Source organism: Toxorhynchites rutilus, chromosome 2, assembly GCF_029784135.1.
Source record: "Toxorhynchites rutilus septentrionalis strain SRP chromosome 2, ASM2978413v1, whole genome shotgun sequence".
Classification (NCBI taxonomy): Eukaryota; Metazoa; Arthropoda; class Insecta; order Diptera; family Culicidae; genus Toxorhynchites; species Toxorhynchites rutilus.
This window is the reverse complement of record NC_073745.1, coordinates 138,251,010-138,278,991: the sequence shown is the minus strand read 5'-3', so window position 1 is coordinate 138,278,991 and position 27,982 is coordinate 138,251,010. Positions and strand designations below refer to the sequence as shown.

The following is a 27,982-nucleotide window of genomic DNA, read 5'->3' as shown; positions in this document are numbered from 1 at the left end:
TAAACGTGTCGCATTACAGGTCTGTCCAATCAGCTAAATGTCGTATGAAATGTAAATTACTGTATATTCAATGTCGCAAATTTATTTTTTTTAATAACTTCAGATACATTGTATTAAAATATCCCATTCATACTGCACAACTCTATAATCACATAACGTCAAAACGCACATTCTTCATCCGCGGGCTCCAGCCCATAGGGTTGTGCAGGCCGTCGACAAGCTTTTCTTTTTTGTGTTTGTCAGTGACAGTTACTACAGAAAAAAGTGAAAATTTTTGTGCATTCAAAAATACACTTTCTTCGCTGCATTTTAGGCTTTGTATAGTCGAAATATTATACAAAAAGATGCGATAGCCCCTGCTGCCAGTGGCCAGGCACTAGCGAAAGCTTTAATTCTCGCCAAAACGCAATTGGTACGCCGGAGGAATAGGAGACTGTTGCTGCTGCTGCTGAGAAGAGATTGTAGGCAGAAAAAAAATTCATTCGCTCGAAATCTAGTGCAGTTGTGGATGTTGATTGCATCGTGAATAAGAGGAAGTAAGTCGAGCCGAAAAGTGAACCGTGTAGTATTTCTGATTTCTTGTTGCTCGCCTTATAGATCGGGGGTGTTTGCGTTGTATAAGTTTGTTGTGGACAGTTTAGGTCAATTAAGTCGTTTTGGTAGCTCATACCAAGAACTTAATTATTATGTTACGCGATTTTCATAAATCTAATAAAAAACAAATTTATTGTTTAGGTATTTGATTTGATGAATAGTGCAGTTTGAAGGTTTTATGTATGTGTTTGGTATTCGTAGTATTCATTGATCCTATTTTTACTGTCGAAGCTCGTTGATTTTCATATACAAATATATAAACAAGTAACCTTCTGGTTGTGATATTGTCGAAAAGCAATCAAGCGAACTTGTTATTTTTGCGCGAAATAGTAGTACTCAATCTAGTTTAATTTTTGATAAGAAGTTCTACTACTAAATAAAATTGACAGATTCCAAGCTAAGAATAACACCTCCTTATTTCCAGATACATTGCATTCGAATATTTAAAAAAGGATAATTGGCAAGCAAAACAAAAAATGGAACCCGTTCAGTGTGAACCATCGAGATCGTCGTCGTCCGGTGGCAGGAAACGTAAGCATTCCAACGATGAAAACGCACAAGAGCAACCGAACATGAAAATTCTGTCGGTGGAGCTTTCCGACATTGAGCTCCAGATTTCGTTGATGGATTTAAGCGATGAGATTCTGATGGAAATTTTCTTGAACTTGGACAGCAATTCTCTAATCGCGCTGTCCGAATGCTGTTCGCGCCTCAATGGTCTCATTGAAGACAGAAAACTGTGGACCGTAGCGGATTTTACTTCATCACCACTGTGTGCTTCCAATTTGCTGCGAAATATAAAACACTTACAGGTCGAAACTCGCACACTAAAAATTCGTGGAATGACCAGTATCTATCCATTGGCTAAATGGAAAACGTCAACGTTGACGTCGAATGTACTGCTCCAGATAAACAAACGTTGTCCACAGCTGGAGCATTTTGAGATCATCGAGGGATATATGGATACCAGCCATATAGCGATCACCTCGTTTCCACCCAGCATTCGAACTTTGGTGTTTAGAAAGTGCGAAGCAGATCGCTTAATGACACCGGAAAACAGGATGGCGTTTCTATCGAAAATTGATAGAACTCTGCAGAGACTAGAGGTGAGTTTCCTGTGAGAGTTTGACGACTGAAACTACGCTTACATGGAGCTTCTCTCTCACAGTGTTTTTTTTTTCGACCAACGAAATTCCGATAAAACTAATTTATTCTATTCTTTATATTTTTTTACAGGAACTCACAATAGAATACTGCAGTTGGTTTGAGACACATGACTTCATGGCTCTATCGAAAGTACCACACCTACGTTATCTCAGTCTTAAAGGATGCGCCAACATGAAAGATAGCGTTCCGTACGCAAGCATAGCAACACGATTTGGGTTTAAAAAATTAGAGGTATTCCCTTTCTCCCTAAGCTAGTGTGTTTGACAAAACAGCTTACAATTAAACTGTCCTCCTTAGATTCTTGATCTTCGCGACACACCGATATCGGATTCTGACGTAAGCTGTTTCAACATAGTACAATCTTTGAAGGAACTACTACTGGAATGCCCTGAGTATCTACGCACTGAGCGAGGTTTGAATGAATATAACGAGGCCGAACGTAGCCGCTTCGAGCAGATAAGACGAATAGCAAATCAGGATATTTTCAATCCGGCAGTTGGCAGACGCCAATTTCCGGAATGGGCAAATCAACAACAGGAAAACAACGGTCAGCAGCCAGAGGGTGAAAACGCCGCTGATCCAGTGCCACCTCCGCGTCCGCCACGTCCCCCGCGGCCATATTTCTTGGGCGAGGGGCGGAATGTGTTCCGTTTCGTTAATCGTCATTTCTATCCAAATTTGAATGAGAATATGCCCGGCGAGAATTTAATCCGGTTCATCAATCGTGCCGAGGTAGATCCACCGGCTAACCAACCTGAGCAACAGCAACCAAACAATAACAATAGACCGCCGAATGCGGAAGACGAACAGCAGCGACCTGCAGTTCCCCTAGCGCCACTGCCACCGTTGCCGGATAATCCTGAAATTCGACGCCAAGTTCGCATATTGTACAACAACAGGAGAAACATCATACGCATCATTAATCAACCAGAGAGGAACAATAATGTGGAGGATAACAACAACGAATTCCAGCAGAATCAGCACCGAGCCGGGGTTTTGCCCCCACCAGTGGAGGCGGCCTATCAACAAATATTTGAGGCTGGAAATCGCGACCGAGCGGAACCGGCTGAGGAGGAACCTGCTGCTGCTGCGGATAATGTGGTTCCACCTGCCGATCAGCCGCCACCACCACCACGGGAAGAAGCCGGACTCGAAGACGAAGCGCTGGTCGCTCCCGACAATAACGCTATCGTAGTGAATGGCGATGAGGGTATGAATGGAGTAAATGATAACCCACCAGCTGCTGAACAACCGCCACAGGAAGAAATGAATGGTGAGTATAGAATGTCAAGTATGAGATGATAAGTTGTTTGAATCTAACGTGCTTAGCCAGTGACCAGATATTTTTAAAAAAAATTGTCAATTAATGAACAACAAATAGATATTTATTCCTAAAAAGCCTCATATTTGATGTGAAAATGTGTTTTGTACGATTTTTTTTCTATATATTCACAATGGAAAATATGGTTTACCAACGTTTCTCTACCGTAGTCTGATACAGCTGACGTAAAAACCCAGCATCAGTCTTCAGAACACATACGCTGCGGTGCACTAGAGTTTAATTTTCATCAGCGTGAGTTCATAACAAACAAATATTCTCTCTTGGTACGAAGTGTGCAACATGAGAGCGCAGAATAAACACAGCGCAGAATTCAGATACTTAAGATTGCTTCTTACTTGTGTAAAGCGCGCCTCATTTTATACACACACATCAAATTCTAGCGTCCGTTTTCTTTGCTCGTTCTAATCAAAGCATGAAAACAACAGGGCGCTCCCATACCAACCGAAAAATAACTCAACAAAAAAAAACAAATCAGATTCAAACGCGGTGTAAAACAGGTAGAAATAACCGTAAAATACGGCGTTAAACTCTGCAGAAATGGTGCTGACAACAAAACATTTAAGTATTCGAATCACTTTCATTTGGATTCCTTCCCATTGCTCTATTCCTGGTAATGAGAAAGCGGATACACTCGCAAAGATGGGTAGTATGCAGGGCACAGTTTTTGAAAGACAAATAGCGTATCGGGAATTCTTCTCCATTTCCCGACAGCAGTCACTCACCAGTTGGCAAAACCAATGGAACAGAGATAAGCTTGGGAGATGGCTATACTCTATTATCCCCAAAGTTTCAACAAAGGCCTGGTTTAAAGGGTTAGATCTTGACAGAAATTTTATTAGAACTATGTCCAGATTGATGTCCAATCATTCCGCGCTAAATGCGCATCTCTTCCGCATAGGTCTTGCTACTAACAATTTATGCAATTGTGGTCAAGGATATCATGACATCGAGCACGTTGTTTGGTCATGTAATGAATTTTGCAATGAAAGAATTAAACTGGTTGCCGATTTAGAGGCTCAAGGAATACACTCACGCATGCCAGTTCGCGATATGTTAGCTACTCGCGACCCTATTTTTATGTTCCCCATATATGTCTTCCTAAGAAGCGTTAATGTTATTATTTAGGTCACATCTCCTTCTCCCACTGTCCATTCTCCCTTCTTTTCCTATTACACAAGCAGAACTTAGTACCCGTTGAGATAAGATCAATACAGGAGCTCTTAACATAACAAGGAGACACTCACTACCAAAAGATACCGGTGCTACATCAACTGGCGATGTAGTTGTTACGACCCACCACAGGCACTGTTCCAGACAAGGATAATACCGACGAGGCAACGTAGGAATAAATTATAATTTTTTTTATTGCACTGTAGTTGCACTGTAGTTTTAGCTAATTAGACTTAAGTTAATAATTATGTAGTTACAATATATTCAAATAGTTCTAAAATGTATTGCTTGATGGTGGCTCTTTATTCACTTGAGCCTAATTAAATCAATAAAGGAAAAAAAAACATTTGATCTGTGTTTCGGATCGCGCTCATTTACCAGAGCGCATGTGTATACAAGGAGTGAGAGCTCAACCGAGTACAAAAAACTTGTTACACATCTGCATCGCGTTGCATTCTGAAAACTGCCTAGCATCGTATGCCTTGTTCACTGCGTCCATAAATAATAGCTCCGTCAAATATTCGCGAACAACGAATATGATTTTATTTCAGTGTAAATGACTTTTTTCAGCTTGAAACACACTGCCCTCATTATATTGATGACAATAACAAACGAGTTCATTTTGTTCGTATCACTGATGCATGAACAAATTTGCTATAATAAATGAATGCGGCATTGAGTGGGGTTCATAATTTCGCTGTTATTTCTATTTTGAATATCAAAAGCAACAAATTGCTATTCATCACATTAAAAACGATATTCGTTCTGGCATTGATTTTGAGCCAAAATTTAAAAAAATTTTTTATTTTAGTCAAGCTGGACCATTTAGAGAACAAAAACGCCAGAGTTCGATGAAACGAACTTTGCAAGAAATCGCGCATGATTTTGTTTGGCGAGACGGTAACAACGGCACAAATCGAAACCAACCGTACACAGCTGCCTCAGGTTAAAAGAAAACAACAGCTGATATTCATTTGGCTAAAATGAAATTAAATTCTGGCATTGAATAATCAAGATGAAAATCACACTGGGTGGAAAAATAATCTTCAAACGGATTGAAGTCCATTTGCTCATATTCGTTGGTTGTCTGGATCAGTTATTTTGATTTTCGTTTGGAATATATACATAGGTTTTCTATGCAACCTAGCCCGAAAATCTATGCATTTGGGCTTAGCGAAAATGATTTTTTTTCAACACTGTGCATGACACCGTTGCTTCCAATCTCTAAAAAAGGCCCCGATGTATACTGACCTGGAAAAACTAAAAGTATTAACATTTTTTAAAGGCAACACAGATAAATCTCACCGAAAAGAATTAATTACCTAAACGTCACTCCACAACTCCTTAGTGCTCCAATTTACTCGCTACTTTACACCTAACAGTATTCAAGCCGACATGTTTTTGTTTGAATTCGAGGATAACTTTTCACATGTTGATCAATAAAATGATGTTGTTCCATGCCTATTCCTCTACATCCTCAATTCGCACTTCCATATCATAGAAGAAATATCGCGTAACTTTTGAAAAGGTCCAATGTAACATTTTCGTCAACTCGAGAAAAACGAAGTTGAAGACCCGAACATTAATCCGCGAATTGTCTTGAAAGGTATCGATCTCTATCACTACTTTCACCACTAGCAGTAAATCTCTAAATAAAGCTCTAAAAAACCAATCGTAACTATTGTTCCGTGATTTGAGCTTAAATTTGAAGCCTAGGAACGAAAAATGTTACATTGGACGTTTTGACTGCCGCGTTTGCACATTGGACATATTACGTTGCACGATGAGAATCTGAAACTAACTACTAAACAACAATCCAAATATCAGCATTTCGTTCTAAAGACAGATTATTGTTGTTATCCCTCGTTGAATTGCACTGAAATCGCTAACAACGCCTGTAAGAAACAAAAACTCAAAACGACCGAAGTACGACTTCGTGTTGTTTTGACTGCTTTGTTACTTCGGACGTTCCGAGCGTCAGTGAAAAGTGGCGTCCGAAGTAACAGCCGAGTGCTTAAAATCCGAGTCTGCACATTGGATATTTTTTGTATCGGCGATAAAAAGATGAAGAAGATAGATACATGAACGATTGTTTTTGTAATGCATTCAATGATTGAAAACTAATAGCGTGCATCTCTTAACTTGATTTGTTTACTTTGGTTACATAGGACCTTTTCAAAAGTTACGCGAGAAATCATCAGTGGCGATTGATAAACTTGAATCGTTCATGTAACTTTATGTTAATTAATTTCCAGGAGACTTTTTGGTTATTTTTTTTCGTTGTTTTGGTGTCGTTACGTTGTTTCATGTAAGTTGTTTGGAAAGAGTGTCGACTATCTGGGAAAATTTGCAGTGCTTTTCGACTTATATATAAATCGAATAGAATTCTAAGAACTGTATTGCCGTTCTACGCATAGTCGTCCCATGTTCTAAAATCAGCAACTGAGAAAAACACAATCAATGTTTCCTACCATATTTGTCTACCAAAAGCTTCAAGCATTTCAGTTTCGTAATATATCGGGTTTTTATAAGCAGTAGACTATTGTCTAATGACATGTGAAAAGTTTCCCTCACTAGAATTATTATTATTATTATTATTACTGTTTATTCTGCAAATTAAGGCAATGCCTTTTCAAATGTTACAATGCATTTTACATGGTAGAACTAGTGACACATACCTTGGAATTTTTTATAAGTTCTAATCTAATCTAACAAATTTTTAAATTAATTTTCATGAAAGTGCTCGATCAATCCTTTCCTAAATGCTGAATTTGATTTTTCCAAAGTTAAATCCTTCTGTAGTGAATTCCAAATTGCAAAGCCTCTGACAAAGAATGAATTGCCATATTTCATCAAGTGGTACCGACAGCGAACGCTTCTCAATGGTCTCAATTTACTGAACAAATATTGTGGTTCTTTGTTTTTAATTAGTTGGAATATCAGCAAGCTTCCCAAAGCTATGAAACGCGCATCCAAGTAACTTTGACTGCAAATGAGAAACATGCGAAAAACTATTTAGATTGAACACGAAACGTACACATGAATTTAAAGCTACTTTTAGTTTGTTGATTGGATAAGCTAAGATATGATAAGATAACTGGATAAGGATAAGCGATTTAAACAATTTTAATTTAATATCAAGACTCAAAAAACTACCAGTAAGCTGCAATGAGCGTAGTTTTCTATACACTTTTCCACATTGTTCGAGAATAAAATTGTCCCATTCCATATTTTCTTGGATTTTGTAGCCTAAGCTGGTAACAGAGCTAACAAAAATTCAGTCATGCTTGATTACGGGTTTGAAAATTCATGGTGGGTTGGTGGCATGGAGTTATGCCTCTTTCTCTCCCAGGCGGCGCTCTTTCCCAAGAGAGTTGTATTCACTGCCTTCGCTTCAATCTGTATTGTTCCACGTTTTTTCAAGTCGCTCGTTGCAGCATGGCTGCGGGTACTGCATTCTTCTCGTTCAGGAGCGCTGGGCACTCGTCGTCAAACCATTCGTTTCGTTGTCCACGTTTTCATACCCGATGACGGTCTCTGCTGTGCTGCTTATTGCTGCTTTCCGGATATTCCAGCATTCATCGAGGGGAGCAGCATCCAGTTCATTTACCCCCGGTAACGCAGCTTCATTTTTTTTATAAATCGTTTATTTTTACAGGCTCAGTTACATTAGTTTAAAGGAGCCGAATTTTTAAATATATTTTTTAAAACTATACATATACAATTTTCCTAACACTATGGTTAGTAAGGTGGAAAACCGATTACTCGCGGTTTACTCGAGTTTAGAGGGTGACATATTCTTTCAGGAAAGGGATGGGATATAAGGGAATTGTTACAATGTTGATGATCACACTCAATTCTTAAATCTATTCGTATATCTATTGTATATTTACATTTCAACTTATTTTACTGTTTATACCAAGGGGGCCTATCGCTCGCAATGGATGAAAAGGAGGGTATAAGGACATAGGTACAATCACACACGAAGATCGATAGCTTTAAGGAAAACATATATTTGGGTCATGTAATCAAGGTCTAACCGAGCCAACACATCTCTCACCGGCACATTGGGCTGTCTTCCTCGGACCCGAAGGGAGTTTTCTAAACTCGATCTGGCGACAAGATACACCTCGCACGACCAAACAACATGCTCGATGTCGTGATAACCTTGACCACAGACGCAGAGATTGTTGCTAGCAAGATTGAAACGAAAGAGTAGCGTATCTAACGAACAGTGATTGGACATGAGTCGGGAGAAGGTGCGAATAAAGTCCCGACTCAAGTCCAGACTTTTGAACCACGGTTTGAGGCTAACCTTAGGGATAATCGAGTGAAACCGCCGGCCCAATTCATCTTCGTACCATTTGCGTTGCCAGTTAGCGATGGTATTTTTACGGACTAAAGAATAAATTTCATTGCAGGCGATTTGACGCTGATAAATGTCGCCTTCAATCGCACCTACCTTTGCTAATGAGTCAGCCCTCTCATTACCCGGAATTGAGCAATGAGAAGGGACCCAGACAAAGGTAATGACATAACAGCGTCTGGATAAAGCACTCAAAATTTCTCGTATTCTCTCAAGGAAGTACGGCGAGTGCTTTTCCGGCCTCACTGAACGGATAGCTTCGACAGAGCTAAGACTATCCGTTACGATGTAATAGTGTTCAACAGATCGTGAGGCGACGCTGTCCAGCGCCCAGTATATCGCTGCCAATTCAGCAATATATACTAAGCAAGGATTCTGAAGACTAAGGTGCTAAAAATTTCGTTGAACACTCCAAATCCTGTGGACTCATTCATAGAGGACCAATCAGTAAAGTACATATAATCACAATTGATACCCCCATACTTTGAATCGAACTCACTAGAATTATTATTATTATTATTATTACTGTTTATTCTGCAAATTAAGGCAATGCCTTTTCAAATGTTACAATGCATTTTACATGGTAGAACTAGTGACACATACCTTGGAATTTTTTATAAGTTCTAATCTAATCTAACAAATTTTTAAATTAATTTTCATGAAAGTGCTCGATCAATCCTTTCCTAAATGCTGAATTTGATTTTTCCAAAGTTAAATCCTTCTGTAGTGAATTCCAAATTGCAAAGCCTCTGACAAAGAATGAATTGCCATATTTCATCAAGTGGTACCGACAGCGAACGCTTCTCAATGGTCTCAATTTACTGAACAAATATTGTGGTTCTTTGTTTTTAATTAGTTGGAATATCAGCAAGCTTCCCAAAGCTATGAAACGCGCATCCAAGTAACTTTGACTGCAAATGAGAAACATGCGAAAAACTATTTAGATTGAACACGAAACGTACACATGAATTTAAAGCTACTTTTAGTTTGTTGATTGGATAAGCTAAGATATGATAAGATAACTGGATAAGGATAAGCGATTTAAACAATTTTAATTTAATATCAAGACTCAAAAAACTACCAGTAAGCTGCAATGAGCGTAGTTTTCTATACACTTTTCCACATTGTTCGAGAATAAAATTGTCCCATTCCATATTTTCTTGGATTTTGTAGCCTAAGCTGGTAACAGAGCTAACAAAAATTCAGTCATGCTTGATTACGGGTTTGAAAATTCATGGTGGGTTGGTGGCATGGAGTTATGCCTCTTTCTCTCCCAGGCGGCGCTCTTTCCCAAGAGAGTTGTATTCACTGCCTTCGCTTCAATCTGTATTGTTCCACGTTTTTTCAAGTCGCTCGTTGCAGCATGGCTGCGGGTACTGCATTCTTCTCGTTCAGGAGCGCTGGGCACTCGTCGTCAAACCATTCGTTTCGTTGTCCACGTTTTCATACCCGATGACGGTCTCTGCTGTGCTGCTTATTGCTGCTTTCCGGATATTCCAGCATTCATCGAGGGGAGCAGCATCCAGTTCATTTACCCCCGGTAACGCAGCTTCATTTTTTTTATAAATCGTTTATTTTTACAGGCTCAGTTACATTAGTTTAAAGGAGCCGAATTTTTAAATATATTTTTTAAAACTATACATATACAATTTTCCTAACACTATGGTTAGTAAGGTGGAAAACCGATTACTCGCGGTTTACTCGAGTTTAGAGGGTGACATATTCTTTCAGGAAAGGGATGGGATATAAGGGAATTGTTACAATGTTGATGATCACACTCAATTCTTAAATCTATTCGTATATCTATTGTATATTTACATTTCAACTTATTTTACTGTTTATACCAAGGGGGCCTATCGCTCGCAATGGATGAAAAGGAGGGTATAAGGACATAGGTACAATCACACACGAAGATCGATAGCTTTAAGGAAAACATATATTTGGGTCATGTAATCAAGGTCTAACCGAGCCAACACATCTCTCACCGGCACATTGGGCTGTCTTCCTCGGACCCGAAGGGAGTTTTCTAAACTCGATCTGGCGACAAGATACACCTCGCACGACCAAACAACATGCTCGATGTCGTGATAACCTTGACCACAGACGCAGAGATTGTTGCTAGCAAGATTGAAACGAAAGAGTAGCGTATCTAACGAACAGTGATTGGACATGAGTCGGGAGAAGGTGCGAATAAAGTCCCGACTCAAGTCCAGACTTTTGAACCACGGTTTGAGGCTAACCTTAGGGATAATCGAGTGAAACCGCCGGCCCAATTCATCTTCGTACCATTTGCGTTGCCAGTTAGCGATGGTATTTTTACGGACTAAAGAATAAATTTCATTGCAGGCGATTTGACGCTGATAAATGTCGCCTTCAATCGCACCTACCTTTGCTAATGAGTCAGCCCTCTCATTACCCGGAATTGAGCAATGAGAAGGGACCCAGACAAAGGTAATGACATAACAGCGTCTGGATAAAGCACTCAAAATTTCTCGTATTCTCTCAAGGAAGTACGGCGAGTGCTTTTCCGGCCTCACTGAACGGATAGCTTCGACAGAGCTAAGACTATCCGTTACGATGTAATAGTGTTCAACAGATCGTGAGGCGACGCTGTCCAGCGCCCAGTATATCGCTGCCAATTCAGCAATATATACTAAGCAAGGATTCTGAAGACTAAGGTGCTAAAAATTTCGTTGAACACTCCAAATCCTGTGGACTCATTCATAGAGGACCAATCAGTAAAGTACATATAATCACAATTGATACCCCCATACTTTGAATCGAAGATCGTTGGAGCGATCCTCGATCGTTGATAATCTGAATATCCATGGATATCCTGCTTCATGGACAGATCATAATGCACAGAGGAATTGATGTAGTCAGGAAAACAAACACGGTTAGGAATATACGAAGAAGGATCAACCTACATGGAGATGAATTCATGATACGAACTCATGAATCCGGAGTGAAAATTTAACTCGATCAGCTGTTCAAAATTTCCGATCACCAATGGGTTCATGACCTTACACCGGATGAAGAACCGAAGAGATAATAATTTGAAGCGATCTTTTAGCGCCTGCCAAAACCTCGAGACTCATGGTATGCGTTGAGGGCATACATCCCAACGCAATACGGAGACAAAGATACTGAATTCGCTCGAGTTTAATGACGTGTGTTTTGGCAGCTGATTGAAAACAGAAACTGCCATACTCCATCACTGAGAGAATAGTTGTTCGATACAACATTATAAGATCTTCGGGATGGGCTCCCCACCAGGTGCCGGTAATTGTACGGAGAAAGTTTATTCTTTGTTGACATTTTTTACTCAGATACCTAATATGGGACCCCAAGTACATTTGGAGTCGAACTAGACCCCAAGATACTTGAATGACATAGCATGAGTGATCGGTTTACCCAAAAGTTGAAGCTTTAGTTTTGCTGGCTTATGCTTCCTAGAAAAAACCACGATCTCTGTTTTCTCCGTGGAGAATTCGATCCCTAGCCCAATGGCCCAGGTTGAAAAATTGTTCAACGTATCTTGTAAGGGTTCTTGCAGGTCGGATTCGTTTGATCCTACGACAGACACCACTCCATCATCTGCAAGTTGTCTTAGGCTGCAATTTTGTGTAAGGCAATTGTCGATGTCGCTTACATAGAAATTGTACAAAAGGGGGCTTAAACATGAGCCCTGGGGGAGGCCCATGTTAGAGAACCGACTTACTGTCGAATCTCCGTGAGAAAAGTTCAAATGTTTCTCACAAAGCATGTTATATAACATATTATTCAGTAGAGGCGGCAGACCCCGAGAGTGTAATTTGTCTGACAAAACCTCTATTGAAACAGAATCAAAGGCCCCCTTTATGTCCAAGAATACTGAAGCCATTTGTTTTTTTTCGGCGTAAGCCATTTGAATTTCTGAAGAAAGCAACGCAAGACAATCATTCGTCCCCTTGCCCCTGCGGAACCCATATTGTGTATCTGAGAGTAGGCCATTCGTTTCAACCCAACGATCAAGGCGAAACAAGATCATTTTCTCCAACAATTTCCGTATACAAGACAGCATTGCTATTGGGCGGTACGAATTGAAGTCGGACGCGGGTTTGCCGGGTTTTTGAATAGCTATAACTCGTACTTGTCTCCAATTTTTTTTTGACGTAGGACTACGTCTTTCATTTCTATACCGGGGTGTAAAATCAAAGCTTCGAAAACAAAAGCGTTACGCCGGAGACCGAGGTTTGAGCGCTAATAGCTCCTAAACAGCTGAATGAAATCGTATGATAAACACTTCATTCGAAAGATAAAATGTCTACGCGTTATATACTTGTTACCTTTTGATCCAAAAACTTGTTTCAATAGTCTTAAAATTGCTTTCAAAACAGGCTATTGAAATCACCAATTGGTATATAAGCGAGCGCCACTCGGAAATTCACTCAGTTATAATTGAACCGCGATTGGAGCATGTTGTCGCTGTTGTGGTGAAGCTCTTCGTTTATCATGAAAGCGCGGATGAACGGTGTCACTAAGAGCCTGTTTGTGCACCTTAGGCCGAAAGGGAATCCATCAGGAGGAGAGTGATGCCACAAACGGTTCCGCTTGAAACATCGGAGCAGCCAACACACACACACACATACACGCGCGGAACTATTTTCGTTTGGATGCCATTCAGCATCGAGAAATTTCCGGAAAGATTCAATCGTTGTTGAAAAATAATCTGCCAGTTCTCCTGAGAATTGAAAAATATATTCATGCGAAAGAGTTCATTTTAATGTTTTCTATATGTAACACTGCGACCAAATATTTTTCAATAAAGTGCTATTAACAGGTGGTTATCGAGTTAGCATTAACCACTGGTGAGCTTCGAGTATCGAGGAAAATCGGGAAAGAACTAATCGTTGCTGAAAAATACTCTGTCAGTTCCCACTGGGAATTTAAAAATACATTGATGAGAAAGAGTTTATTCTAATGTTTTCTATCCATATAACAATGCAACCAAATACATTTGGTTTTGTGATTTTTCGATCGATCGCAATGAACAGGAAAGCTTCTGAAAATTATTCTTTTTCGGCGAGGAATCAAGCTTCCTGTTTTGATACAAAAACTTGTTTCAATAGTCTTAAAATAGCCTTCAAAACAGGCTATTGAAATCACCAATCGGTATATAAGCGAGCGCCGCTCGGAAATCCACTCAGTTCTAATTGAACAGCGATGGGAGCATGGTGTGACTGTTGTGGTGAATCTCTTCGTTTATCATGAAAGCGCGGATGAACGGTGTCACCAAGAGCCTGTTTGTGCACCTTAGGCCATCAGGAGGAGAGTGATGCCACAAACGGTTCCCCGGGAAGAGATCGGAGCAGCCGCCACACACACACATACACGCGCGGAACTCTTCGTTTGGATGCCATTCAGAATCTAGAAAATTCCGGAAAGATTCAATTGTTGCTGAAAAATAATCTGCCAGTTACCCTGGGAATTGAAAAATACATTCATGTGAAAGAGTTTATTTTAATGTTTTTTAACCATATAACACAGCGACCAAATATTTTTCAATTAAGTGCTATCAACAGGTGGTTATCGAGTTAGCATTAACCACTGGTGGGCTTCGAGTATCGAGGAAAATCTGGAAAGAACTAATCGTTGCTGAAAAATACTCTGTCAGTTCCCCTGGGAATTGAAAAATGCATTGATGCGAAAGAGTTTATTTTAATGTTTTCTATCCATGTAACACTGCGACCAAATATTTTTCAATTAAGTGCTATTAACAGGTGGTTATCGAGTTAGCATTAACCACTGGTGGTGGACTTCGGGAAGAATCCGGAAAGATATAGCATCTGCAAAATGATCTGCCAGTTCCCCTTGGAATTGAAAATAACATGCAATCGAAAGAGTTTATTTTAATGTTTTCTAACCATATAACACTGTGACCAATTACATTTGGTTCTGTGATTTTTCAATCAAGTGTAATTAGCAGGAAAGCTTCTGAAGATTATTCTTCCCCATCAGTAGGATATTTTCGTATCCAATATTGGACGCATAAAACCTTGTACCTCCAACGTAACGCTCTCGTTTTCGAAGTCCCCCAAATATTCATTTATTCATTCATTCAGAATGGATTCAGATTCGACTTCAAACAAATGATCTCTAAATCAACGATAGTCCTACGTCACCGTTGCGGTTATACCATAGATATAACCCACTTCCTGTTTTTTTTTCAACAAGCGATGTTTGGCCACACAGGGGAGGTTTTTCAACAAGTTCAACTTAATTCTATCCGATCCTGGAGCCGAATTGTTACTTGAAAGGAGTACGCAGCTTCATGACACTGCGAATATGTTGCAGCAACGTTCGGCTCCTGCAGTCGTCGTAGGTGGTACCGTGGTCAGCGTTGAAGTCTTATGTTATTGACGACTGGCAGTTTAGTTTGACCATCACCAGGTAGTGGTCTTAATCGATGTTAGCACCCCGATAGGTTCTGACGTCGATGATCCGAGAAGTACCGACCGTCGATCAAAACGCGGTTAATTTATGTTTCCGTTTGCTGAGCAGATCTCCAGGTGTAACAGTATTGTGGGCTAAGCTGGAAGAAGGTGTTACGTATGGCCATGTTCTTGGAGGCAGTGAAGTCGATAAGTTTTAGGCCGTTTTTTTGTTCCGCGGATGGGTGAACCTACCAATTACCGGTCTGAATTCTTCGGCTTGGCCGTATTGAGCGTTTAAATCGGGGCTCTGGCAACCCTATCCCATCCAATGCAAATTGAGCGTAGGCAGCATAAAACAGGGCTCGCGCTTAGGGGGCTCACGTATTGTTTAATGTTTGGAGTCATATATGTTAATATTTGATTACGTTGGATAGTTTTATTTTGGCAAGCGATGTTTGGATACTCATCCGGAAGCTTTCTTGACGATTTGCAATTCAAATCACAGCCGAAGAATCGCGCGGAGCACTTCATTTTGAATTTTAGGTTATGATTTCTATGCTCATGATTTTCTATGCTGGCTACTGAAAGGCGGCCATCTTAGCAATCCCTTGGTTTAAATCACCGATGACGATTTTGATGTCGTGTTTTGGCGATAAATGGTATAACCGCCTTAAAATCATCGCAGATCGAACCTTTCCTTTTTTGCGGGTTCACTGAGAGAATTCGGGCACTCGTGAGAAAGAAGAGAGAATTTTCCGTTGTGTTGTATTTTCCGGATGACTTATGAGGCCTGCCCCAACCTGCTGTGTCGCCGGTGGAATATTGTGCACAGTTCTGTTTCTAATCTCACTCTGACACGAAGGCAGTGAACAGTCGCCCCTGAAATGGGGAACTGACGTTATTTTGAGCCGCACCTCCATGGTAAACAGACACTCGGATAGGCCCCATTCCATGTCAGCATACGACCAAGATACCACCGGGGTTGGTTACTCAATTTTCACTATGGTTACACGTACCGCAAGTCGCCTAGTGAAAGTGCTCAAATTATAGTATACAAAAACAAACTTACAGGAATTTGACTACCTAAAGCTATGCATCGAATCCGTAAAATCGTAAAATAGTCCACTGATTCAACTCATGGAATACAGAGTGTTCAATAAGTTTGAATACACTTTAAAAATGTGTTAAAACAATGAATATACAAAATATTCTTTTATGTGTCATTTTTTTTTTGAAGCAATGTTTATTGAGAACCTTTGCGATATATTAGCTTAGCGTCTTTCATTAAGGATGCCAAATCAGAAAACAGGTCACGTTTTTATGAAATAAAGTTAACGTTAATAACTATTTTTGCCGCGAATGGATTTTGGCGATTCACATACTAAACGAATCGGAAATTCCGTAAGATTTGTTTAATATGCTATACATTAGAATCCCCTGGTTTGTAAATGGTTCTTCTTCTTCAATGGCACTAACGTTCCTAGAGGAACTTCGCCGGCTCAACGTAGTATTACTTGCGTCATTTTTATTAGTACTTAGTTGAGATTTCTATGCCAGATAACACGCCTTGAATGCATTCTGAGTGGCAAGCTCTAGAATACGCGTGATCACAGTGCAAGTCGGAGGAAATTTCTTTGACGAAAAATTCCCCCGACCAGAACGGGAATCGAACCCGAACACCCGGCATGTTAGTTATGACGCTAACCACTCGGCCACGGGAGCACCAAAAAATGGTTAAAATTCATGAAAACTTTAAGTGTTTCCATTTCCCCATACATTTGTTCTGTCCATTTGTGTGCTTTCCCAAACAGAGCTGTCAATAACGAGCAACTTATCGACGACCAACGGAGGGGAAATCGTAGGATTCAAAGTCTCCGTGAACAAATGAAAAGTAGAAGAAAGAAGGGGAATACTTGCCTAGACTATAAACAGTGGATCTCGCTGAGGCAAACTTTCATTCTTCATCGGACTGTTGTGCAATCCAGTTCACTTTTCTTTCGCTGCGCTTTGATCTAAGATTGGACCCCACCAGTGGTAATCCAACTTGGATATCGCCGTTTGCTTTTTCTGTTCGTTATTCGTATCGTGTGTTTTTCTTTCCGCGTCATAAATTGGACGTTTCGCGTAGTGTGTGATGAGCAAGAAGAAGAGGAAAGCAGGCATGAGCCCTGCAAAAAACGAACGTATTGCCAGGGGCAATAAAATAAGACAAGACAAGCCAAGACAAGCGTCATCTAATGATGCACACGATGTTGGTGCAGTGAAACCACAAACCGCAGCACTGAACCGAGCCTTCGTGAGTGTGACACCGCGTCGAACAACAGCGAAGTGACGATTTCGGCGCGTAGGTCGAAAATGCAAACGCAACCAAAGTCAAGCTCTCCCCGCTGGTGGTGAAGGCGGTCGCTCTTGGCAAACTCATTAACGAATTCGTATCGATGGGTGTTACAGCAGAGTACAAGCCGTGTGGCATAATTCAGTCTTTTTCCAAGCAGTTAACATTGTTTGTTTTCCGTCATCATAAGGGCTTCGTTGGTGCCTTTGAGAATGCAGCAATGCATTAAACTGACGTTTTGGCGAAGCATGCGTTAAGCTAGTACGCCAAAAAATTATTTGGGTAATACCAAGCATCTTGAATGTCTTACTGGAATGTTATAAATTATTTGGGTTCGCGTGCTAGTCGCAAAACTGCCTTCAACTAGGATTGCATGTGCGCTCATATTGATCATAATGAAGCATTGCTACTGTTTTCGAGGTTGTATGTGATTAGGTTTCGCTTGCCAGTAGTAAAACTTCCTCTACTAAGGGTGACAGCTGCGCTTCTCTCGAGTATGAGAAAGTAATGCAACTTTTTTCGAGGCCAGTAATATTAACAGAAGCGTTTCTTTTGAGAATAGCGCAAAATGATGAGAAGTGTTCATATTCCTAGTAGTTTGAAGCCACCAATGTATGGCTCTGTATGCATGTTATGGCTTATACGAACGATGCCTAGAGGTGCTATTCCTTTGAGGCAATACTAAATAAAATGTAGCATGATATTTGATACTTGCAAGTGTTTTCATTGTTGTTGTTTCCATGCGGTGCCAAAGATATATTGATGTAGTCATGAGATGTGGAATAATGGTGCTGATGCAACATGTATACAATCGCCTGTAGCCGAGTCTATGTCAATTGCGAAAAAGGCCACCGGAATAACGTAAATTTTCAATGCATTGACATGAAATAAATTGCGACATACAATCAGCTAGTGTATTGTTTTGCGAGGGCAAGAATGAATCATCAATCAATTATCGTCAACTGAATCTACAATGAAAAAACCATTTCAGAGATTATTCTACTAAGCAGTTGTTTCTAAAATTTCACAGCATTATAGAATAATATACGAAGGTATAAATAAGTGACTTATATAAAATAACAACGTAGTTCTACGTCAACAATGCGGTCGTATTTTGGACACAACCTCCTATAATTTTTTCGTACGATCCAAACCGTAGGTCCTTCGTCATGATGATGCGGGCAGTCCCGATCGACACATCCAGGTCAGCTGCGGTCTTCCGGATCGAACGGTTCATTTTTCGACTCATCAACTTGATGGCTGCTGACGTCCTCGCCGATCGCGGCCGCTCGGATCTCACATGGTCCTTAGCCGAGCCCGTTTCCCGGTACCGACGGATAGTTGTATAAATGAAATTGCGCTTCACTCCGTGGGATTTCAACCGTCGGAATATGTCGCCATACCATACCAATTAATGCAGATTGATTATTCAAAAAGTTCCACAGGAACAGTGCAAATTTAGAATATCCATCAGTTGGGCAATCCATGGAAAATACAAGGAAGCATTCCAACGTGAACTCGAGCCTCTGTAATTTTGATCTTGATCCGAACAAGTTGGTAATCCTTTTTCCATCAATTTTCCGATCCAAATCTAGTGGGAAAGTCACTCAATGAACATTGCGGAATGAGTTATTGTGCGTAATATGCGTCACACAAAAACTCTTGTTCGGGAAATAGCTTGCCTAACTGTTTCACCAAGTTCGTATTGGTGCTGTTAATAATTTCGCGCTCGTAGAAATACCGCATCTATATTAAAATCAAGAACAAGACGCCGGTTGATAATAAATTCACTGCTTCTGCAAAGAAATTACGAACGTAAACAAGCGACGTTTGCCCAACAGATGCTCTGTCACTATATACAGATAATCACCCCGATAATCGTTCGATTAATCGATTAATCGAATACTTCCTACAGAAATCGATTATTCATCGACCGAACGAACGAACGAATAATTTACGTCGATTAATCGATTCAAACCCAGAGAGAAAAAAAAGGAAGGCCGCTTCAGTTTTATCATGAAAATCAATCATTATCTTTGACGCTCCTTTAAGTTCGTAAACGAAGCTCAATGCCGTCAACGCGAATTGAGCTTCGTTTACGACTTTAGGGGAGCGTAAAAGATAATAATTGGTTTTCAGGCGGAATGAACACTTTTTTGATTCCATATGGCTTTCTAGCAAATGAGAAATATTAGTCTAACTAATTATTTCTCTCAGTGTGACGATTATTCGATTAATCGATTATTTGGGGCAGTGATGGTAATAAATCACATTCAACGATCAATGAATAAGTATATCCATCTAATCGGATGTTTTTAAATCACCCCCAGCAGGCGATGCTCTTTTATCGTTCATATGTACACAGAGAGAATACTTGGAACGGTGAGCTACCAAGATCTCAAAAAAGCAATATGAAAGAGGAATCCCCACTGTATGCACTCTCGAAGCATTACTTCTACTACTCAAGGCTACTCGTGAGTGCAAGCCACAAACGAATAATCCCATCCCATAGTACGGATGATGAGTTCTTGATCGGAAAGTGTACAAGAGACGATCAACTGAAATCTTACGACACTCGTCGAGGGATTTTTAATTCTCTATTGCACTGACCGCAGTGAGTGGCGTGTCGATTTTATTTTGCTGTCGTCTCCCGCCCGATAAACAGCAGACGGGAAATGGATGCAATTGATTAATTTTATTACCAGCAGATTTGGGCGAATCTCATCCCGCCAAAAATCGTTTTTTAGATTCCAATAATTCTGAACATTCACATTTCTCTTCAAATATTTTTTCTAATAATAATTCAATCAGTGATTTCATGAAACACTTTTCGAATTCAATGGAATTTAAGAACCTTTTTTATTTTGTAGATAAAACGGATCACATATTTGATCAATTCAATTATGTGTAGTTACGTTTTTCGTTGCAAATAAATGTAATGAACTATTATGGACATATGTTAATCATATATTTCTCGGACTTCCGACATATGTGGCAGTAGATTTATTGAACTACCAATGTTTTTTCATATCCCTTCAAACTTGTTGCATCTCTTGAATGTACATTAGGGTGCCAATGAAAATGGTCATTTCGAGTTTCAAAAAGTTCCAATGTCGTCTGGAATACCCGAACCAACACCTTATGATCGTGATGTTGTTTTTGCTATTGTTCTGATGTTTCATAACACGGCACTCTATTGATTATTCGCCGAAAATGGATAAAATGTATCCTTGAGGTTAGCCTACGGTTTTAGTAGCAGTGCAATATAGTGAGCCAGTCTCAGGATAAGAAAACATTTTAAAATAAAGCTTTTTTTTTAAAAAAAAAAAGTTGTATGAGTATTCCCCCCACAAATTGTGGATAGTTTATCTGCATACAAATTATGTAGAGTTCCACAATCCTATTTTTTTTTTATTTAAATCGTTTATTTTTACAGGCTCAGTTACATAGGTTTAAAGGAGCCGAACTCCTTACTGTATTGTTACTAGTATATATACATTTTTCCTTAATTCTAATGTTAATAATATAGGAAACCGATTACTCGCAGTCGACTCGAGTTTAGAAGGGTGATATATTTTCTTCAGGAAAAGGAGGGGATAACAACCCTATTTTATGAGTAAACATTTACGTGCTAACACAAAAAACACATGTTGACATATTTGCGCTAATTTATGTTTTTGATTAATTCAAGGTAATTAAGGTCTTTTCTAGCCACAAGTTCACTCGAGCCCGAAAGGAGTGTTCTGTATTTGTGCTGGCGGAAAAATATATCTCGCAAGACCACGTGTTCGATATCGTAATAGTCTTGGCCAATAACGCATTTACATTAACTCATAAAATTAGTGATTTGAGAGGGATTATTGTTTGTAGTCTCTTGTAGATGAATTTAAACACCATCCGAGAAATCCTCTGTGGAACATTAAACATTAATGTCGTCCTATCTGCTGTAGCGCATTCCTCACAGTTTCATCGAAGAAACGCGCTCGGAGAGGAAAATTGAACGCCCGGACGAGAGAGCGAGAATCGTGAAGCGTACGTCATAGAGATATTCATTCCCATGGAGCAAATTCTTGTTAGGAGTTGTAAACAGAACGAGGAAGGAGAGTAACTCAATTATTCGAACTAGTTTCAGTCTAGCAATGCTTTGGTCAACTCAGAGTTACCAAGAGAAAATCATTTGGTTATAATGGGAGAGGATTAATAGTTAGTCGCAGTTTGCACAGATTACGAACTGTGCAGTTTGCGATTAATCGTAAATCTCATCATGCTCCCTTGTTTTCCATCCTTGATTTGGGGTGATTAATCGTATCGAATAATAAACTGCTGAAAACTATTCGATTAGCTGATGAACGATTAATTTCAATATTCGGGGATCACTACCTGTATGCATGTGTAGCAAGAGCCCTATTATTAAGTATATCCCTCTAATCGGATGTTTTTAAATCACCCCCAGCAGGCGATGCTCTTTTATCCTTCATATGTATACAGAGAGAATACTTGGAACGGTGAGCTACCAATGCATGTCTAGCAAGAGCCCTATTATAGGGCTCTTGCTACACATATGGTGTGCACCTACACAACCATGAAAAGTTGTATTCGAACTTATTGAACACCCTGTAGACTTTTTATCCTATATTCCTTTAGTTTTTACCCAATTCCTGATTAGCGAGCCAGAAACACGACGGCCGCACGACACTTCGGAAATACGCTTGAAACGCATTGATCCACAATAAGGAAAACAGCAGTATGGCGAATGACAGGGCGATATTGGCTTTTTTTTTTGGATAGTATAGTTATGCAAATATACACACATAATTTATCAAAACAAATCAGCTAGATGTTTTATTACTAAGTGACGAACGATTCTAACAATAGAACATTCTCTTCTTTTATCAGTTCGCGTCATTTTGCACGGTCCCATCCAGAATAATCATCCCAGATTGATGCCGCATGTGTTCATTGTGCACAATGTGGAAAACAACAACCCCGTGGCTGAAGTTGCCGACAACAATCAGCGCCCGGCAAACGCATTCTACCAGTATCTCAACCTTGGCCCCGGTGCGCCCGGACCAAACTTCGTCTCGCTGGTGAGTGATCGTGGAATTTGTGCGTACGGTGTTTCCCGAAACGAGATAGGGGTAGCGGCTTTCATCCGTGAGTACTTCCGACCCAATATGAGCAACCTCGAGAAGCTGCTAGTGCGAAACTACAAACTTGTAACAGACACCTCGTTGGACCATCTGGAATCAGCGGCACCAAATTTGAAACTGCTCGACGTTACCGGAACCTCGGTCACGGCCGAAGGTGTGCGCAATTTCCGAATGGCTCGCCCCAACTGTACAATACTGTCGGATTTTGAATAGAATGTAAGGAAATGCGTGTTGACTAACTTTATGCTGCAGGATCGGACCGAGCGTATTAGTTTTTAGAGAAACAACCTCCTATTTTAATCTGCTTTTAAGGATTGTATATTTAGGTGGTAATAAAGAACACTTGCTTGACTACTTCCTAGGGATCGATTATCCGAGAAAACATTCGTGTATCCAAAGGCGAATGCACTGAAAGTGCGAAGCCCCTAAAATAAAAAAAAATTAAATACGGAACCGCCGAAAGAAGATGAAATCGTAACACTCATACATGATTAGGTGAAAAATAAGTTTAGCTACCCATCCTACCCAACACTTACTTACGCGATGTGGCTTTTAACTACATGAACTTCAAATAACAACGCACAGCTGTACTGTTTTGGTTCGTACGCGAGAAAAAAAACATCTTCAAATAGTCTTTTATGAGAGAAAAACTTTTTAAAAATAAGAAACAGTAAAAGTAAACCCAGAATATTCTATATGAATGTTAGGACAATTTGCATGTTTCGGATATATTTCATTCGCACTGGTTCTTTCTATTGGATTTGTGTGTTTGGTCAGAGAAATCCATTCATTTCTCAAGTGAAAATCTTTCTGGTTCATAAATTCTTATCCAACAGAGCGAAATTTTGTTATTTTTCGCCAATCATCGAGCTCACATTGAAATAAAATTCGCAGAATAAAATTTCGAGACAAAACTATAGTGATGATCCTATCATCTATGTACATTATACAGCGACTGTTTTTTCGAACAATATATCTCGGAAAATACCACTATCTTTATTTAGATTACACAAAGATTGGACAGAAAAAAAAGAAATAGTATTAATGTAAAACTTTTATACATTTTTATTTTGAAAGGTCAAACATATATGAAGAAATATGTCTAAATTATTCTAGAATCTTAAAAATTGAATCATAGAAAATAAATGTGCAGTATTTGAAACCACTGGTACTAACAACTTTGTCCTTAATTTCTCACATGTTCCTGGAAATCCGTCGGAATACAGAATAGGGCTGTAGATATAGATACCGAACAAAATTGGTAGCATCGACAAAGTGAAAGCTATCGGAGCAACTGACAAAATTTTTCAAGCTGTTTGGTTTGGTGTGATACTCCAGGTTAGTATTACAATGAACTTGTTGGTTGTTCATAATACCAGTGGAATCACGACTGCTGCCAGCAGAGTAATATGAAGAAAAAAAAAGTGGTAACACTGCAGTCGTGTAGTGTGGTGTCCTCCTTCACTTTCACGATGCAGTGAAAAATTATGAAGTTCGGTCTGTACGAGAAGCGTGTGGCAACTGTCGCGGCGAAATAGATCTACGAGCTGTACAAAGCGTTAGGTTGATAAACGACATGATTAAGCGTACCATTGATACTTCGCGTACCTGCAAGCATAAAATAGACCACATTCGTGATTCTTAGCTTCTTGTCCAGTAACTCCTATCCCTACCACGGGTAACCCACATCGGTACAATCTTGGTCGTATGTTGACAGGTAAGAGGGCCTATCCGAGCGTCTGTTACCATGTTAGGGGCTTTGGCTCAAAACAGCGTCTGTTTCCCATGTTAGGGGTGGTTGATCACTGTCCTCGTATCAGCTAGGACTCTAAACAGAACTGTGCACGATAGTCCACCGGCGAGACTGGGGGTTAGTGCAGGCCCTGCAAGCCATCCGTAAAAATGAAACGGGTGACCAATCAACGAAAGAGTCCGATGAAGATAAAGAAGAATTCTACGCACAACTGGAGCGTGAATACGATCGCTGCCCAAAACTAGGATTGGGCGATCCCGGATCGATTCTCAAACAATCGATCTTTTCCATTCCGATTTCCGATTTTTTGGATCGATCTTTTGTACTCGAGAAAATCGAGAAAATCGATTTTCTGCTTTCGATCTTTTCGATCTTTTTGTAGATTTGTTTTTCAGTGTTCATCGATTTTTTATCTCACCAAAGGCCAGCTAACATTTCTTTTAAACATAATGTCAGCATTTGGATCGCTTCTTCTACGATTTACTTCAGTACAAATGCTGACAGTGACAGAACTAATGGAAGCTACATAGGGGATGAACTGTAACAGGCTGCGCGTAGGATCAATGAACCTGATGTTGACATTAATTACTGGCGAAAGGTTGTTTTTTAGATCTGGCGCCAAAATCGAGAATCGTATGGCACGATTGGCTTTTATGGGATCATTGTTAGCTAAGTTCTGGGCTGTTGTTCAATTTCTAATGATACTTTTTCGATTAATTCATCAAATAAAACAACTACCTGACGGCGCAAGATGAATTCCCTGTAGCTGTGGCCTTCATGCTGTGGAACAAGAGGAAATGCTTTTGATATTTGAATAGAAATATGAAATTTGTATTCCCTGTTTAAAGAAACGACAGTATTCATATAGGATAAGCATATAAATCGAAACAAGCTTCTAATTTTTCAAAAATCGATTCAGCAAAGATCGATTCTTTGGTACTGATTTAATCAGTGGATCGATCCCTACGCTGTTTGGAAAATCGATTCAATAAGATCGATCTTTTTATAAAGATCGCCCAATCCTACCCAAAACACGACATCAAAATCGTCATCAATGATTTGAACGCGTCGACCAAAACTAGGAGTTCAGAGCTTTATATAAGCCTTATACAAAATTGCTTCGACGTCCTTATCAGTCGATTTGCAGCAGCAATGGCGAAAGCAGTCAGGCAACTACACTCGTAGTGCACAAATTACGTAACGCGACAAGAGGGGGGAGGGGGGTCGAGGTTGCGTTACTTTCTGTGTGTTAGAGATAGGAAATTGCGTTACGTAGGGGGGGAGGGGGTCTAAAATCCGGATAAGGTCCAAAATCCGGCTAAGATTTCGGCCACCTTCACCTTGTCCATACGTTTCGCCCGTACCCGTGGTTGCTTATAATGAATAGTGGGAAAGCGGGAGCGCAGACAAAATGTATGGGAAAATAGGGAATTATTTCTTCCAATTTTTCATCAATTTGAACTTTATATGAGCTGAGAACCCGTAATGTGTAGCATATAAACAATTGCTGAGGATATTTCCTATCAATGTGTGTATTTGGAACCAAAATACATTCATTAATTGAGGAGGTAAGGACGCCCGGCGAAGCGTCGAGGCATTTTTGTAGAAGGCTTCATATACATAGGATTTCAGGAAAATTTACTCCGTTGAATTGTCTTTTGGGGTTTTTTCAGCGCATACGTTACTGGCGTTATTTTTATCTTCGTTTAGATTTTTATGCCAACTAACTCACTTTGACTGTACAATAGAACCCCGATTATGCGCGGAATAGTCGGGCCAGCTCACCGCAAATAATGAAAACCGCGAATTACACAATAAAGATCTAAAATGAGTTTTAAACACGAAAAAAGATATTTCAGCATCAAAACTATGTTTTATCAATACACAAATCATCAAACTATCCATCTACAAGGTCATGTACACCAATGACCAGATAATGTGAAAGCCATGGTCAAAACAAAAGTGCATGAGCCTATCACTCACTGACAAATTCCGGGAAGGCCTATAGATTTTTTATGGATCGCGCTGTCGCGGAGAAACCGCACTGCGGATCATCCGCCCGCGGATGATCGGGGTACCACTGTATTGTGAAGTGACAAGTTCGAGAACGTTTAATATGCCAAAAGGTGAATGTACTGAATGTCGGCATATTCTTCAGCTCTTTCGTATCCTTGGCTCACACTTCGATAGGCTCTCCTGCTTCACATCGCATAGAACCTCCTGTCTCTTCCTCTTGCGGTATCGCACCGCATACATCCCCTGCAAATGCAGCGATATCTCTTATGCTCAAATCAAATCTCAAGATAGCGTCGTTCTTGCTTGGCGTCCGATGATAGAATGTGGCCACAATCGCCCACTTTATATAGCCATATAGTTAACGTTGTAGCGACCGCCTATATTTATTCATAATCTCTTTTTCGTCCCCCACCTTCACCTTGTCCATACGTTTCGCCCGTACCCGTGGTTGCTTATAATGAATAGCGGGAAAGCGGGAGCGCAGACAAAATGTATGGGAAAATAGGGAATTCTTTCTTCCAATTTTTTATCAATTTGAACTTTATATGAGCTGAGAACCCGTAATGTGTAGCATATAAACAATTGCTGAGGATATTTCCTATCAATGTGTGTATTTGGAACCAAAATACATTCATTAATTGAGGAGGTATTACCGTTCAAAAACTGAACACTTTTTCATACTGAAATATTGAAATGGGCCCCCATATTGAACGGTTAGACGTAGTCCTACGTCAAAATGTCCGTTTCGGCGGTTGCCCCAACCTTCCGACCCAAGACGAGGATAGATGAGGACATCTTACCTCTTCCTCTTCTTCTGCAATTGAAGGTGACGTTACACCGTCGACTTCTGTTCAACGCACTCACTTTCCTTCAAAAGAGTATGTTGTAAATACCGGATATCCGGTGGTCAAGAAGTGCCCCACGAGATGTTCTACTTCTTCGCTGGCAGCTGGCTGGTGGAGCTGGCAGTACGAACGAAGCATCGAGCGTAGTTGTTTCACTGTTTTCGTTATCCTACTGCAAATCAACTGATAAGGCTATCAAACTTTTCCTGTGCACAACAGGGCAGTTACGATGCACAGATAATCTTTGTTCATCAATAGATGGTAAGAAAATCGCTAAAATTAGTCAATGTTTTTAAGACATATGTTGAATACTATGTTGATATGGCGAAGGAACGTTCGTGCCATAAAAGAAGTAAGGAATGTATCGAAAAGTCTTTAGCAACATCTATTCGTGCATAAACATAAAACGCGATTATTACTTCAACTTTTGTTTTTGGTTTATTGAAGATCAGTTCTATAGAACAAGCGCACTTTTGATGAAAGACCTTTCATCAAATTTTGCACAATAGCTGTTGTGCATTTCCTGGGTGCTGCTGTCCATTTTTGTCTGAATTCCCCATGGTTTAGAAAACTGTTCCCTCCTTCTTGAAGAACATTTTCACAATCGCCCAGTAACGTTCAATTGGTCGGAGCTCTGAGCAATTTGGTGGATTGATGTTTTTCCCGACGAATTGGATATCATTGTGTGAGGGCCACTGTAATACTGGCTTAGTGTAATGTGCAGATGCCAAATCTTTCCAGATGAGAGGGGGAGACTGATGCTTCTCATAGAGGGGCAGCTTTTCTTCAAGCATTAATCTTTGTAAATATTAGCATTGATTGTACCTT

General features: G+C 40.0%; 1 protein-coding gene across 1 annotated transcript; it reads left to right on the top strand.

Moving 5' to 3' along the window:
* Window positions 1–222: 222 nt before the first annotated feature.
* Window positions 223–23,702, top strand: LOC129769286 (uncharacterized). The gene is made up of 5 exons (XM_055771423.1): window positions 223–536; window positions 1,019–1,700; window positions 1,831–1,992; window positions 2,059–3,034; window positions 22,287–23,702. The coding sequence occupies exons 2-5, from the start codon at window positions 1,071–1,073 to the stop codon at window positions 22,751–22,753; spliced, it is 2,235 nt and encodes a 744-aa protein (XP_055627398.1). The 5' UTR covers window positions 223–536; window positions 1,019–1,070; the 3' UTR covers window positions 22,754–23,702.
* Window positions 23,703–27,982: the final 4,280 nt, after the last annotated feature.